This window comes from Dreissena polymorpha, chromosome 7 (genome assembly GCF_020536995.1).
Source record: "Dreissena polymorpha isolate Duluth1 chromosome 7, UMN_Dpol_1.0, whole genome shotgun sequence".
In the NCBI taxonomy this organism is placed as follows: Eukaryota; Metazoa; Mollusca; class Bivalvia; order Myida; family Dreissenidae; genus Dreissena; species Dreissena polymorpha.
Window position 1 is genome coordinate 84946543 of NC_068361.1, and position 17603 is coordinate 84964145.

The window sequence follows — 17603 nt, forward strand, 5'->3', positions numbered from 1 at the left end:
GGTGCCATGTTTTTAAAGCAACCAAAATCATTTTCGATCTCATCCAAGATATCATTGTGACAAATCTTCTGACCAAGTTTCATGATGATCAGAAAATAAATGTGACCTCTAGAGTGTTAACAAGGTTTTACTATAGCCATATAAGGAACAAGAATGTCAGTGAAACTGATGTATGCTCCCCGATGATGCGCTTTGTCAATCTTTGTGTTAATAACCACCTAAAAAAATCTATTATTAGCCTCGGTGACCTTGACCTTGAACCCAGTGACCTCAAACCTCATCAAAAGGTAGAGGTCCATGCAAAGTACCTACATGCCAATTATGAAAGAAATCGGTAAAGTATTGAAGGCGCTATGAGAAACTGTAACAAAAGTGTGACGGAAATCTATTATTAGCCTCGGTGACCTTGACCTTGAACCCAGTGACCACAAACCTCATCAAAAGGTAGAGGTCCATGCAAGGTACCTACATGCCAAATATGAAAGAGATTGGTAAAGTATTGAAGGCGCCATGAGAAACTGTAAACAAGAGGGCCAAGATGACCCAAGTTTGCTCACCTGAGAGGAGTCGGTTCATTCAATCTGTACCAAATGTCAAACTTGACCTAGATATTGTCCAGAACAAACATCCTGGTCAAGTTTCATCATTATTGAACCAAACCTCGGCGTATGAGTGCTATTGTTTTTGTAGATTTGACCTGGTTACCTATATTTTGAGTTGACCCCCCTTGCCAAACATCAAACGTAATTGCTAACAAAAATAAATATTTCGACCAAGATTCATAAAATCTAAAAAAAAATTGTGACCTCTAGAGTGTTTACAAAGATTTTGTATAATATAATGAACATTTGGACAATCTAAGGGCAATAATTATGGCATTAATTATGTGATTTTGCTCATAATCAAACTTGACCGAGATCTTTAGCAACTTTGATAAGAATGCTTAAGAAATGTGAATGCTAGAGTGTTTACAAACTAAATGTGGACGGACGGCAGACAAAGACCAATCCTTAAAAAACCTCGCCTGAGCAATCAGGTGAGCTAAAAAGTGTGTTTCACCAATCTGAGCAATTTTCCACTTGTCAGAGAAATCAATAAAACCAATGTATTGACTAAGTTTCACGATGATTAGGCAAAAAATGTGACTTCAATAGTGTTCAATCACAAGGTTTCTCTCTAGTAACATAAAGAAAACTGCCCCACCCCCTTGCGGCCATGTTTTTTTACCAATCTGGACCATTTGGGAACTCATCTGAGATATATATAAAACAAATCTTTTCACCAAGTTTCATGATGATTGGGCAAATAATGTGACTTCTTGAGTGTTCACAAGCTTTTTTTACTATATAAATATAAAAAACTGCCCCCCCCCCCAGCAGCCATGTTTTTCAACTGACCGGAACCATTTTTGAACTCAACTCTCGTATCAAGGCAAAAAATATGCTGACCAAATTTCATGAAAATTGGGCCAAAAATGTGACTTCTAGAGTGTTCACATGTACATATATAGAAAAATGCCCCGCCAACTGGCGACCATGTTTTTTCACCGATCTGGACCATTTTCGAACTCATCCGACATATCAATACAAGGGCCACATTGGCCCTGAATCACTCACCTGAACAAATTTAATAGCCTTAGGCCCAATGGTAATTGACAAGAAACAAATTTTCTTGACCAAATTTTTAGGGGAGCCTTTAAGGATCATCCTTGTAAAAAAAATTGAAAATCCGACGAGCCCTTTCTGACAAGAAGATTTGTTAAGGTATTGACCATATATGGGCATGGCGGCCAGCTTGGTTATGTGACCAAATTTTTTTTTAACAATATTTTTTTTAACAATATTTTTTTTTCGTGACGTAGGAATGCTCCACATGAAATTTGGTTGAAATTGGCTCAATGGTTTAGGAGAATATGATCTGCTCAGGTACACTAAAAACTTAAACATTGAGATAAAAGGAATTTTTGCTTGTTTTGAAGAGATTCCTCCGTTTTCTCAAAATTGACAAGATATCATCGACTAAACAGGCAACCCATGTTTGCATAAGGATAAATCCTTTTACCAATCAACATATTTTGGACTGAACAATTTCTCAATTTCCCACAATGATTCAACCCTACCAGAGCAATTTCCTAAGCAATAATCACCTCCCATTTTAAAGGAAAAATAATTTCTCATCAACAAAACTACAGCATTAATTGATTTCTGGTAGTTAACCCTTTTCCAAATTGAAAGAGGTTGCAGACGACAAATTAAATTATAATGGAATAAGAAGAAACTGATTTAATAGGGTAGGAATCATTGTGATGAAAGGAGAAAATGCTAATTTCAGCAATTTCTCCTTTTATTTCAATGATTTCCACAGTCACAAACATTTGCAGAAAGAATTAACTGTTCCAGAGTTAAGAGTTTATGTGGTCTGCAGCAAAGCCATCAGAAGAGAATCGTGTCAGAGAAACCTGGCCTGTAGCCAGCAAATCCTTTACTGTAATAGCACTATTAATTGGAAAAAAGAGTACACTATAAATATTTCTAAATCTGCCATCTCAAGAGATAATTCTGGACTTAATGGTCCGATGTTGCTCATTTTCGACAGGGCTCGAGTTTTCATTGATATGAAGACACTGTGCAAGTTTGGAAAGAATTGGATGAAAAATTTGGACTTTATTGCATAAACACCATTTTCTCAATTCAAGGGGAGGTAATTCTGTACTTCATGGACCAATAATGCTCATTTTTTGTAGGGTTCGTGTCCTCATTGATATAAAGACACTGTGCAAATTTGGAAAGGATCGGACAAAAAATGTGGAAGATTTTTGAAAGTTTTCACAAAATAGGCAAAAACGAATAAACATGCAAAGTTCAACGAGCTCCTGCGGCCATGTTTTTTGACGAATCAAATTTCTTTGAACAACTTTTTCAGGGGAGCCTTCAAAGGTCATCCCTGTGAAATTTTTTGAAAATCTGATGAGCGGTTTCTGACAAGAAGATTTTTTAAGGTTTTTACCATCTATGGTCATGGCGGCCATCTTAATTATGTGATCAAATTTTTTTTAACAATTCTTTTGTCCCATGACCTAGGGATGCTCCAAATGAAATTAAGTTGAAATTGGCTCAATGGTTTAGTAGAAGAAGATGTTTACAAATTGTTTACAGAGAGACAGACAGACGGACGCCGGACGGTGAGTGATCACAATAGCTCACCCCGAGCTATCGCTCAGGTGAGCTAAAAACCAATGTTTTGACCAACTTTCATGATTGGGCAAAAATTGTGAATTTAAGAGCGTTTACAATGTTTCTCTATAGCCAAATAAGGAAAACTGCCCCGCCCACTGGCGGCCATGTTTTTCAACGGGCCGGAGCCACTTTTGAACTCAACCAACATATCATTTAGGAAAACATTTAAACCAAATTTCATGAAAATTGGGCCAAAAATGTGACTTCTAGAGTGTTCACATGTTTTCACTATATAAATATAGAGAAAAATGCCCCGCCCACTGGCGGCCATGCTTTTTCACCAATCTGGACCATTTTCATACTTGTCCGAGATATCAATAAAACCAATGTTTTGACCAACTTTCATGATGATTGGGCAAAAATTGTGTATTCTAGAGTGTTTACAAGGTTTCTCTATAGCCAAATAAGGAAAACTCCCCCCCCCCCCGGCAGCCATGTTATTCAACTGACCAGAACCATTTTCGAACTCTACACTCAAATCAAGGAAACAAATGTTCTGACCAAATTTCATGAAAATTGGGCCAAAAATGTGACTTCTAGAGTGTTCACATGTTTTCACTATATACATATAGAGAAAAATACCCCGCCCACTGGCGGCCATGTTTTTTTACCGATCTGGACCATTTTCGAACTCGTCCGAGATATCAATAAAACCAATGTTTTGACCAACTTTCATGATGATTGGGCAAAAATTGTGACTTCTAGTGTGTTTACAAGGTTTCTCTATAGCCAAATAAGGAAAACTGCCCCCCCCCCCCTGGCAGCCATGTTATTGAACTAACTGGGACCATTTTCACACTCAACTCTCATATCAAGTAAACAAATGTTCTGACCAAATTTCATGAAAATTGGGCCAAAAATGTGACTTCTAGAGTGTTCACATGTTTTCACTATATACATATAGAGAATAATGCCCCACCCACTTGCGGCCATATTGTTTCACCAATCTGGACCATTTTTGAACTCTTCCAAGATATCAATAAAACATGTTTTGACCATTTTTCATGATGATTGGGCAAAAATTGTGACTTCTTGAGTGTTTACAAGGTTTTTCTCTAGCCAAATAAGGAAAACTGCCCCCCCCCCTGGCAGCCATGTTATTCAACTGACCAGAACCATTTTTGAACTCTACTCTCATATCAAGGAAACAAATGTTCTGACCAAATTTAATGAAAATTTGGCCAAAAATATGACTTCTAGAGTGTTCACATGTTTTCACTATATACATATAGAGAAAAATGCCCCGCCCACTGGCGGCCATGTTTTTTCACCGATCTGGACCATTTTCGAACTCGTCAGGGATTTCAATAAAACCAATGTTTTGACCAACTTTCATGATGATTGGGCAAAAATTGTGACTTCTAGAGTGTTTACAAGGTTTCTCTATAGCCAAATAAGGAAAACTGCCCCGCCCACTGGCGGCCATGTTTTTCAACGGACTGGAACCACTTTTGAACTCAACCAACATATTATTAAGGTCTAAAAAAAAAGAAGTCTTGTTTCCGGTTACCCAACGGACCCTGTTTTTAACCGCCAACTCAAAGTTTTTTCTGTTACTAAAATCGCATCCGAATTTTATGTCCGAAATTTACGCAACTGCGGAAAGTGTCTGAAACGTTCATGACTGTTATTTTTGTTAATGTTCTGTTTCATTGACATTTATTCTAGTCAATAAATGCTTTATTCAAAATGCAGTCTTTAGTTTTCAAAGAATATTTATTTGTACAGAAATTTACACATTAGTTTGTCCTGTTACAAAATCCGCATCCGAATTTTATGTCCGAAATTTACGCAACTGCTGAAAGAACATTGCACTTCATTAATTCCAACACCTTCTCTTGGATACAAAGTTTGAGTTTACCATGCAGTATCATTGACTTTTCTTTAAATAATTATGTTCATGGAAGTTGTGTTTTAAAATTCAATAAGATATTATTAAACTGGTTTCAACACTACAAAAAAGACATGAAATTAACATGTCATCCGAAATATTTTTATTCGGATATATGTCACTTATGACATATTTAAATAAAACCTGACTTTTTCAGTTAATAAGAAAAACATTCATATCACTTTTTCTTACTTCAATTCCTTTGTAAGCAGTCACCATCTGATCTAAAATGGCACTAAATGACAGGGTTTTATCTAATGTTTACAAGATGTTGTTGTTGTTGTTGTTGGTCACAGATACACGGCCGCAGTAATCTTCCCTGGTAAACGTCATATGTTCAGTTTTGTGACCCTCGGGGCAGGGTCAAATTTGAGCCCAGGGGAATAATTTGAACAAATTTGGTAGAGGACTATTAGATATCACTACACACCAAATTTAGTAGCCCTAGGCTCTATAATTATGAACAAGAAGATTTTTAAAGTTTGCACAAAATAGGCCTTATTTAAGCATATGTTCATTTTTGTGACCCCCAGGGCAGGGTCAAATTTTTCCCCAGGGGCATAATTTGAACAAACTAGGTAGAAAACTATAAGATGTCACTAAATACCGAATTTGGTAGAAATAGGCCCAATGGTTATGCACAAATAGATTTTTAAAGTTTGCACAAAATGGGCCCAATATAAGCACATGTTCAATTTTGTGACCCCTGGGGAACGATCAAATCTGATCAAAGGGGCTTAATTTGAACAAACTTGGTAGAGGACTATTAGCATATGTTCAATTTTTTGACCCCCGGGGCAGGGTCAAATTTGACCCCAGGGGCATAATTTGAAGAAACTTGGTAGAGGACTATAAGATGTCACTACATACCAAATTGTGTAGCCCTAGACCCAATGGTTATGGACGAGAAGATTTTTAAAGTTTTCACAAAATAGGCCTTATATAAGCAAATTTTCAATTTTCTGACCCCCCAGGGCAGGGTCAAATTTGACCCCAGGGGCATAATTTGAAGAAACTTGACTTGACTTGATCCAGAGTTTATTTGTCATCTGCTGCGGGATTAGTCCCAGTAGTTGGGGTAGGCAGCAGGCGGCTAGAGCGTCTAACCCCTGATTTCCACGCTCCTCTGTTCTGTGGGTCAGTGTCACCCAAGCCACAGGTGTGCAGGTCATCCTTAATACAGTCAGACCACGATTTTCTTGGTCTCCCTCTACCTCTAGCACCAGGAATGGCCATCTTCGAGATTGAATTGATGCAAGAGGTGGCACGCTCGACATGCCCATACCACCTCAGGCGCCTGGCTCTCAGTGATGCAGTGACTTCTGGTATCCCTAGTTTGCCATACAGCATGTCAGTGTGGACTCCGTCGTCAGGTTTGATGCTGCAAATCCAGCGGGCCATTGCTCTGTCGTCTCTACGAAGTCGTTGTAGATCAGAAGCGGATGGTGCCCACGCTTCACTACCATGTAACATGGCAGAACGGACACAAGCATTGAACACGTTGCCACGGATTTTAAGGGAAACATGCTTCGACGTCAGTATTGGTAGGAGCTTCTTAAACTTTCCCCAGGCAATGCAGCATCGGGTGATGATGGCAAGTTCGCAGCCTCCCCCAGCACATAGCGTGTCATCCAGATAGCAGAAGCTGGCCTCAACATCAAGCTGTGAGCCATCAATGACCACCTGGGTAACAGGTCTTCCATCAATTGGGCGTGCTTGGTCCATGCATCTCGGGCAAACGTAGTCCGGGTTGCTGGTGATTCTTCCCTTGATGCCACTGCACTTTTTGTGCACCCACAGTTTGCACTGGGTACACTCAATCGAGTTCACTCCCACTCCACTCCTACATACCGCACAGGGATATGCTCCCGCATCGCGCAGAAGATTCAGTCCAGGGCCGGTGATCAAGAGCTTTGTCTTCTTCATATTGACCCTCAGCCCCTTGCTTTCCATTCCATCCTTCCAACCTTTCAATCTGGAGAGACACTCCTCCAGTGAGTCCGCGATCACAGCAAGATCATCAGCGTAGAAGAGCTCCAATGGAACCCCGGCGCACAATTCCCTCGACAGAGCCTCAAGCACTAGGATGAAAAGCAGGGGACTAAGAACAGAACCCTGATGCACCCCTACTTCGACTCCAAATTCCTCGCTATATTGTCCGTTGACACGCTCACGGCACCTGGCGCCTGTGTACATACCCTGTATGACACGAACTGCCCATTCCTCAACCCCTAGACTCCTCAGAGCCCACCAGAGGACCTTTCTTGGAACTCTATCAAATGCTTTCTCAAGGTCGACAAAGGCAATATACAGTGGCTTGTTTGCTGCATTGTATTTTTCCTGTAGCTGGCGTATGATGAAGATTGCATCAGTCATACCTCTACCAGGAACAAAACCAAACTGCATACCATCGATATCGACCATCTCGCGTATGTGGGTGTCAAGCACACGCTAAATCAGTTTCATCGTCTGGTCCGTAAGCTTTAACCAGGGCTCGAAATTAACACTCGCACACTCGCAAAATGCGAGTGAAAAATACCGATTGCGAGTTAAGTTTTCAGCCACTAGTAATTTTTTGCGAGTAGAGAAATAGTGAAAAAAAAACAGTATTATTGCTAAATGCGTTCGACGTCCTGAACGCTAAACCATAGGTCATAGAACGTCCTAATACCCGTATGCAGAAACGCGCACCTTGTATATAGACTGGTATACTTATAGTACAGATACGAGGATGGTATTGGTACAAAGAACGTTAAACAGTCGACTAATTCACACGTGTTCATTGAACTTGAACATACATGGCGTCGAAGCGAAAAATAACATGTAGTTTCTTTTTGCCCACAGATGGAAATAACAATACGATAGATAAAGCAAAGTTAACTGTTGAATAAAAAAAACGATATTAAATTATGTGTCCAGCAAAATTTGCGAGAATGTTTTTGATTTTGCGAGTCGGTATTAAAGCTGCTCGCAATGTTTTGCAAGTAGAAAAAAAAATTAAATTCGAGCCCTGCTTTAACCCACGGTAATTTCCTCTGTCTAGAGCCTCTCCATTACCTTTGTAAAGGTTAAGGATGTGGCTCTCCTCCCAGTCCTTGGGGATCACACCATTGCTGAAAACGACCTCAGTCAGCTGTCTCAGCATTTATGTTCCCTCCTCACCAGCTGCTTTCAACATCTCGGCAATCACACCTGATGGTCCAGCGGCTTTGCCGCATTTAATCTTGCAGAGGGCTTTGCGAATTTGTTCTACTGTGACTGGTGGAGGAGGCCCTTCCACAGGAGCAACTTCAGGAAGTAGCTCACTGGGCCACTCAAACTCAACGTTTAGTAGCTTTGAATATACCCAGGCTTTCATTTTCTCATCATCACTGAGGGACAGTTCACCCGCATCATTTCGAACACATTTCTCACCAACAACATCTTGGTTTGTCCTGTCCATTTGCTTGGCCAGCTTGAAGATGCCTCCATCGTATGGAGAGAGGTTCGCGAATTTCTCTTTTTCAGACTTGGACTTGGCTAACCAGACAGCTTGCTTAGAAGCACGTTTAGCCTCGCAATAGGCAGCTTTGGCAACGTTAGCCTCAATGGTACGGCCAGCTTTATCCAGTGCTTTGAATGTTTTGTAGCGGGTTCGCTTCAACTTCACCGCAACTTCAACATCACTGTCCCACCACCAGGTTTCCTTCTTCCACTGGTGGTTTTTGGAGAAACCACAAAATTCTCTTGCTGTTTCAAGCAGGGGGTTCTTTATCCTCATCCAAACCTCTTCAACAGTGTTGGCAAGGTTGACATCGCCAGTAACGACTTTTTCAGTGAAGGCATCACGGAACTTGTCTGCCACAGCCTTATCCCTCAGCTTCCAAGTGCGAATGCGAGGGGTGAATTTGCGTTTGTTTACTTTGGGGATGAAAATAGTGATATTTCAAACAACAAGATTATGTTGTTGGACACACTCCTCAGTTGGAATTACCTTCACATTGGTGATTGCTCTGCGATACCTCTTTGGGTAGAGGATATAGTCAATCTGCGTTCTAAGATTTCTCGAGCAGTAGGTGACAAGAGGACTATAAAATGTCACTACATACCAAATTTGGTAGCCCTAGGCCCAATGGTTATGGATGAGAAGATTTTTAAAGTTTTCACAAAATAGGCCTTATATAAGCAAATTTTCAATTTTTTGACCCCCCATGGCAGGGTCAAATTTGACCCCAGGGGCATAATTTGAACAAATTCGAAAGAGGTTCACCCCAGGAACATTCCTGAGAAATTTCATCAGAATTGGACCAGTAGTTTAGGAGAAGAAGATGTTTAAAGAAAAAGTTAATGCACAGACAGATGCACGGATGCAAGGACGCACGCACAACGGACACAGGACCATGACATAGCCCCGCTGGCCTCTGGCCAGAGGAGCTAAAAATGACCCGCCCATTGGCAGCCATGTTTTACAAGCAAAGGTTACCATTTTCAAACTCATCCAAGAAATCATTGGGACAAATCTTCTGACCAAGTTTCATGAAGTTTGAAAAAATAAATGTGGACTCTTAGAGTGTTAAAAAGGTTTTACTATAGCCATATAAGGAACAATGCCCCTACCCCTGGTGGCCATATTTTTCAATCAACCGCCATCATTTTGGAACTCATCCAAGATATTATTGGGCTGAATCTTCTGACCAAGTTTCATGAGGATTGGACAATAAATGTGGCCTCTAGAGTGCTAACAAGATTTTACTATAGCCATATATAGTAGGGATGGCAAAATTATTCGAATATTCGATTGAATGGTCAGCATAGCATTCCAATAACAAGAGTTCCGCGGTCGGAGATGACCGCATTGAAGCCGGATTTTTGATTTAAATGACAGGAAAGTACCTTTCGTGTTTTTGTCAATGCAATACTTAAATTACTGAAATATTGTTCAAAGGTCAAAATGAAATGTAAGTACTTTTCAAGGCATGAGCAAACCTTGTGTTATGTTTTGAATGCATGCATATACATGAACAACAATAACATTTAAGGTCACAAATATGACCTTGAAATGTCCAGTGGTTACTTACTAGTTCTGGCCAACCTTCATGTCAAGTTTCAAGACTCTAGGTCCAAGCATACCAAAGTTATAACAACTTTAACATTTTTACATTCAAGGTCACAGTGACCTTGACCTTCAAATGAATGACCTTGAAATGTCCAGTGGTTACTTACTAGTTCTGGCCAACCTTCATGTCAAGTTTCAAGACTCTAGGTCCAAGCATACCAAAGTTATAACAACTTTAACATTTTTATATTGAAGGTCACAGTGACCTTCACCTTTAAATGAATGACCTTGAAATGACCAGTGGTCATCTGTTAATCCTGGCCAACCTTCATGTCAAGTTTGAAGACTCTAGGTCCAAGCATACCAAAGTTATACCATGAAATAAGAACTTTAACATTTTTACATTCAAGGTCACAGTGACCTTGACCTTCAAATGAATGACATTGAAATGACCAGTGGTTACTAACTAGTTATGGCCAACCTTCATGTCAAGTTTCAAGACTCTAGGTCCAAGCATACCAAAGTTATAACAACTTTAACATTTTTTATATTGAAGGTCACAGTGACCTTGACCTTCAAATGAATGACCTTGAAATGACCAGTGGTCATCTGTTAATCCTGGCCAACCTTCATGTCAAGTTTGAAGACTCTAGGTCCAAGCATACCAAAGTTATACCATGAAATAAGAACTTTAACATTTTCGAGCACGCCGCCACCCCGCCCGCCCGCCCGCCCGACAACATCAATCTATAAGCCGAGATTTTTTCGAAAAAAATCCGGCTAATAAAAATGATATTTGCATATTCGCGTTTTTTCCAAACGTAATTTCACCAATATTTAATGACCTGCGAACCGGTTACTAAAAAGCAACGAAATCACCTGGGAGTAACATGTTTGCCGTGACGCTCTTCATGTCAAACTGATAACGCGTCCCGTATCAGTGTTGATTGCACAATCCAATATACACACTTTAAGAAAGGCCCCGACTGTTGTTTGCCAATGGGGTGCCAATTAACGGTTTCAATTGACTGGCGAATAATAATTAAGTTTTGTGATCACAGTATGTACAGCCATTAAAATGTGTGAATTACTCAAATCGCGCAATGCAATATACTTGCTATAAGAAAGGGCCCGAACTGTTGTTTGTCAATAAGGTACCAATTACGGGCTTCAATTTCAAGTTTTTATTTCCACTTTTTGGGAAGATAGCCCATGGCTTTGGAATTGGGAATTTTATCGGCATTTTCAAGAAATTCGGAAAATTAATACATTAGCCTTTTTTTCCACACGAAAAGTCCACTTATTAGGGAAATACTAAATTTGATATAACACTTTATAATCATTAAAATTAAAAGAACAAAATCATAAAATACTTTGTTAGATGTAATTGAATTAAAATTGAGATAAAATACGCATAAGACACTTCTTTCTAAAAAGAAAAAAATTTTTTTTTTTGGAAATTGGGAATTTTTTGTCACATTTTGGGAAATAAGTATACTTTTTGGGATTGGGAACATAGCCGAATTTCGGCTATAAAATCGGGCCAAAAAAAACCCTGAATTTACTTGCGAATAATAATTTAGTTTTTGTGATCACAGTTTGAACAGACATTTAAATATGTGAATTACTCAAAAGTAACAGATGATATAAATTAAACAATCATCAAGTAATCATAATTCAAATCTGAAAATGCCACCAGCCGCTTCTGCAGTATGGAATACTTTACACGGTCTGTGGATAAGCAGACCGCAACGTGTAATGTGTGTTAACTTAGTTTAACATATGCGCGGTCTGCTACAAATCTGTGGAATCATTAAAAATTAAAATTCTATGAGACGATGTTTTTCATTCTATTTGTGCCCGATCACAGTATCGGTCATGTATTAGTCGACAGCGATACAATTATTCAATAACAACGTTAATAAACAGCCTCATATTTAGCAAACGGATATAACTTACAAACCAAAGGAAATAAACACATAACAAGGTAAAATCAATCCAGCCGTTTTATGCGAGTATTCGTATATTCGATTGAATGAATTTGCGAACATTCGAATACTGATTTTGGAATTCGATGCCATCCCTAATATATAGCCATATAAGGAAAAATGCCCCGCCCCTTGGCACCCATGTTTTTCAAGGTTACCATTTTAAACCTCATTCAAGATATCATTGGAACAAACCTTCTGACTACGTTTCATGAAGATCAGAAAATAAATGTGGCCTCTAGAGTGTTAACAAGGTTTTACTATAGCCATAAAAGGAAAAATGCCCCGCCACTTGGCCGCCATGTTTTTCAACCAACTGGCGTCATTTTCTAACTCGTCCAAGATATCATTGGGATAAATCTTCTGACCAAGTTTCATTAAGATCGGACAATAAATGTGGCCTCTAGAGTGTTAACAAGATTTTACTATATAGCCATATATAGCCATATAAGGAAAAATGCCCCGCCCCTTGCCAGCCATGTTTTTCAAGCAAATGTTACCATTTGTTAACTCATCCAAGATATCATTGGGACAAATCATCTGAGCAAGTTTCATGAAGATCGGAAAATAAATGTGGCCTCTAGAGTGTTAACAGGGTTTTACTATAGCCATATGAGGAAAAATGCCCCGCCCCCTGGCGGCAATGTTTTTCAACCAACCAGCATCATTTTCAAACTCGTCCAAGATATTATTGGGATGAATCTTCTGACCAAGTTTCATGAAGATTTGACAATAAATGTGGTCTCTAGAGTGTTAACAAGATTTTACTGTAGCTATATATAGCCATATTCGTAAAACTGCCCTGCCCCTTGGCAGCCATGCTTTTCAAGCAAACGTAACCATTTCGATCTCATTCAAGATATCATTGAGACCAATCTTCTGACCAAATTTCATGACGATTGGAAGGACAATAAATGTTGCCTCTATAGAGTTAACAAGGCAAGTGTTGACGGCGCATGACGCACGATGGATGACGGACAAAAGGCGATCAAAAAAGCTCACCATGAGCACAACCTCAGGTGAGCTAAAAAGCATTTTTTCAAGACACAAATGGACCTTACTCCGTTATTAACAGATGGTGTACAATGCCATTTGGCGTGCATCATCCTCTTATCCATATATATACTCATAACAAGTTTCAATGAAATCTGCCAAAGCAATTTCAAGATATGGCCCCGGACACAAAAGTGCCGGAGAGATGGACGTATACTACACTGTATTACTATATCCCCTTCCGTTATTTCATTTTGGCCAGGATAACTAGAGCTTTGTCACAGACGTGACGAAAAAACCCACATGCCGCATTGACAAAGAATATTTTGCATGTTGTCTTCACAAAAAAACAGCGGACACCATGCTCAATGTTTAAAAAGCCCCCGTGAACTAGTTTTTGACCCAGCATGGCCCATGTTCGAACTTGACCTACACATCATCTAGATACAACTTCTGACCAAGTGTGGTGAAGATCGGATGAAAACTTCTTGAATTAGAGAGCCAACATCATGCTGAATGTGTAAAACGTACTAGGTGACCCCGTTACCTAGTTTTTTATCTGGCATGGCCCATGTTCGAACTTGGCCTTAAGACAATCTAGATAAAACTTCTGACCAAGTTTGGTGAAGATGGGATAAAAAAAAATTAGTAAAATTCATTTTTATTATTAAATAATTACCTGCTATCTAATAGCTACTGCCTTCCAAGGTGGGTTTATTCATCTGGAAAATTTCTGTAGCTGGGAGCCACCACCTATATACTCAAATTAGACTAGGTCAGAACATAGTGTAATGTAACCTAGGCTAAAACAATCACATAAAACCTCAATCTTCTTTCAATATATACAACACTATTAGGCAAAGAGCGGGTTGGGAGGTGGGACTCACTGATAGCTGGTAAGTATTTAACAATTATAATGAAATTTACTTTAAAAATTTGTTTTAATGTCATAAATACGTTACCTGCTATCTAATAGCTGAATTTGCAGCTGTGGCGGCAAGGTTCGCATATAGCTCCCCAATCCCCATCACAGCAGAACCCAAATCCAGGGTTACATGTATCAGCTAATGATAACAGAACCCATATTCAGGGTTATGAGCTAATCTTTGTTGGTACGGTATTGACTTGACTTAAAAAATGTGCAGCTCCATGAGATACACATGCATGCCAAATATCAAGTTGCTATCTTCAATATTGCAAAATTTGACCTTTGACCTTGACCTTGAAGGATGACCTTGACTTTGACCTTTCACCACTCAAATGTGCAGCTCCATGAGCTACGCATGCATGCCAAATATCGAGTTGACATGTTTTTCCGCTGATCATGACAATTTTCAAACTCGTCCTAGATATCCAATGTTTTGACCAAATTTCATGATGATTGGACAAAATAAATGACCTTAAAATGAGCAGTGGTCATCTGCTGGTGCTGGCTAACCTTCAACCTTGACCTTTATACATCTTAGGTCACAGTGAACTTGACATTCAACTGGATGGCCTTAGAATGACCTGTGGTCATTTGCTGGTGTTGGCAAATCTTCATGACAAGTTAGAAGACTTTAGGTCAAACCACTAGCATTAAACAATAACTTTAACACTTTAACATTTAAGGTCACTATGACCTTGACCTTCCAATGAATGACCTTGAAATGTCTAGTGGTCATCTGCTGGTGATGACCAACCTTTATGTCAAGTTTGAAGACTCTAGGTCAAAGCATACTGAAGTTATAGAATGAAACAAGGGCTGTTTGTAAAACATGCATGCCCCCCATATGGGCTCTAAGTTGTAGTGACAGCCATTTTGTAAATATGTTTTTTGTCACTGTGACCATGACCTTTGACCTAGTGACCTGAAAATCAATAGGGGTCATCTGCGAGTCATGATCAATGTACCTATGAAGTTTCATGATCCTAGCCATAAGCTTTTTTGAGTTATCATCAGGAAACCATTTTACTATTTCGGGTCACTGTGACCTTGACCTTTGACCTAGTGACCTGAAAATCAATAGGGGTCATCTGCCAGTCATGATCAATCTACCTATCAAGTTTCATGATCCTAGGCATAAGGGTTCTTGAATTATCATCCGGAAACCATTTTACTATTTCGGGTCACCGTGACCTTGACCTTTGACCTAGTGACCTGAAAATCAATAGGGGTCATCTGCTAGTCATGATCAATCTACCTATCAAGTTTCATGATCCTAGGCATAAGGGTTCTTGAATTATCATCCGGAAACCATTTTACTATTTCGGGTCACCGTGACCTTGACCTTTGACCTAGTGACCTCAAAATCAATAGGGGTCATCTGTGAGTCATGATCAATGTACCTATGAAGTTTCATGATCCTAGGCCTAAGCGTTCTTGAGTTATCGTCTGACAACCACCTGGTGGACGGACAGACCGACAGACCGACATGAGCAAAGCAATATACCCCCTCTTCTTCGAAGGGGGGAATAATAAGAACTTTAACATTTTCGAGCACGCACACCCGCCAGCCCTACACCACCAATCTATAAGCCGGATTTTTTTTCCAAAAAACTTCGGCTAAAAATCGTATTTTTTGGTAAGTCATGTTTCTTTATTTTCTCAAAAAAGGGGGGGGGGGGGGCGTTGATTAGGGGAGGGGTGTATATAAGGGAATATACGATATACATATAAGGAAAACACATTTGTCCCCAAGGCGGGGCTTATTTTGACCCCAGGGGCATAATTTGAACAATCTCGGTAGAGGTCTACAAGACGATGTTTCATGCCAAATATCTAAGCTCTAGGCCTGTTGCGGAGAAGAACATTTTTGAAGTTTCACTATATACATATAAGGAAAACACATTTGTCCAAAGGGCGGAGCTAGTTTTGACCCCAGGGTCATAATTTGAACAATCTTGGAATAGGTCCACAAGATGATGTTTCATGCAAAGTATCTACGCTCTATGCCGTGCGGTTTCAGAAAAGATTTTAAAAGTTTTCCTTTCTGTTGCCTTTGCAACCAGAGTTATGCATGGAATGCAATTCTTTGAACTTGAGCTTCATGCCAGTAAAATTCCAGCCAAATTTGAGCAAGATTCGCCCAGCGGTTTAGGAGGAGATGTTGTTAAAATAATTGTGGACGATGGACATTCAAGTATACTAATAGCTCATCATGTCACTACATGACAGATGAGCTAAAAAGGCAATAGTGATGTTCCACATATAAAGCGTGACAAATGGACAAACAATGTGATTACTGTTATGTTCTTGTAAATGCGGCCTTTAAACAAATTATTGCCCTATTGATTTATTTTTTGTAGGACTTATTACCAATGCTGTTGTCTCCAACACAAAGTGGAGTTCGACATCCACAGGGACACTCCGATGTTTTATCAGCATAACCAGAGTCAATCATCATCTCATTTGAAACTGCAAGCTGTCTGAGAACGTGAACACCAAGTATTGCTGCCCAACTGCTTTCCTTGAAGGCTTTAGCTCGTGCACCCTCAATTTTTTTAGAGGTTTCTGTGAAGAAAAGATATGAAACATGTTCATTAACAAAGAGTTAATTATTAAACATGTACATGTATAGTATACCTCGCATAAATTTCTTTCTTCTTTGCGTACAGTACAGCTCACGCAAAACCAACAAAGTCCGACATATCAATAAAACCAATATTTTGACCAAGTTTCATGATGATGGCCAAAAAAAGTGACTTTAAGAGTGTTCATAAGCTTTTTTACTATATAAATCTTAGGAAAATGACCCCCCCCACCCCCCGGCTGTCATGTTACAAAATGGATCAAAACCGTTGTATCCAGGAAAAAAGGTTCTGACCAAATGTCATGAAGATTGGGCAAAAAAAGTGCCTTCTAGACTGTTCACATGTTTTCACTATTTACATATAGAGTAAACTTCCCCACCCCCTGACGGCCATGTTTTTTCATTGATCACGACCATTTTCGAACTCAACCAAGATATTCACTGAAGGCACTGAAGTTGTTTGCTTTTAGAAATGTATTCAACATCAGTCACAGGAGGTGAAATTCTACCATCTAAGTTAGGCCAATCAAGTGGCCACGAAAAATACAAACATTTAACACCAGAGAAGCAGTATAAAAGGACAACAAACTCACAAAATGTATACTTTTCAGTTGTACACTGGTGTAAACAGCAGAAAACAAAAATTTATTTTTTATAATATTTATGTTTGTATTTAATTTAATTTTTCCCAATGAAATTTGGCATACATACACTTTAGTATACAAACAATATGTATGTGTAATTAAGTGATTGTAAGTTATATAGATATTGACTTACAGAAAAAAGTTTTTTGTTGTCTGTGCTTGAAATTCAAGTTTCCCTGTAAATGCTAAGCACCGGCCACTTGAAAGGTTATGAACTTATCTCAGCCAGTAGCTAGCGCATGACTCATATCAAGTTTACACTACACTGAATATAATGTCTGACAGATGGCAGGTACATGTAACT

The 17603-nt window shown here is 39.3% G+C and overlaps 1 protein-coding gene across 10 annotated transcripts in view; it reads right to left on the bottom strand.

The window, feature by feature from the left end:
* Positions 1-960: 960 nt before the first annotated feature.
* Positions 961-17603, bottom strand: part of LOC127837572 (uncharacterized) — a 386512-nt gene continuing 369869 nt past the window's right edge. For 6 of the 10 annotated variants that reach the window (XM_052364788.1, XM_052364782.1, XM_052364787.1 and 3 more), the window contains exon 2: positions 961-16636. In XM_052364788.1, coding sequence (XP_052220748.1) covers positions 6166-7551 — 1386 coding nt within the window. In that variant the 5' untranslated portion in view covers positions 7552-16636 and the 3' untranslated portion in view covers positions 961-6165. The remainder of the gene's footprint in view (positions 16637-17603) is intronic. The other 4 variants (XM_052364786.1, XM_052364785.1, XM_052364783.1 and 1 more) reach the window with 4 other exon arrangements.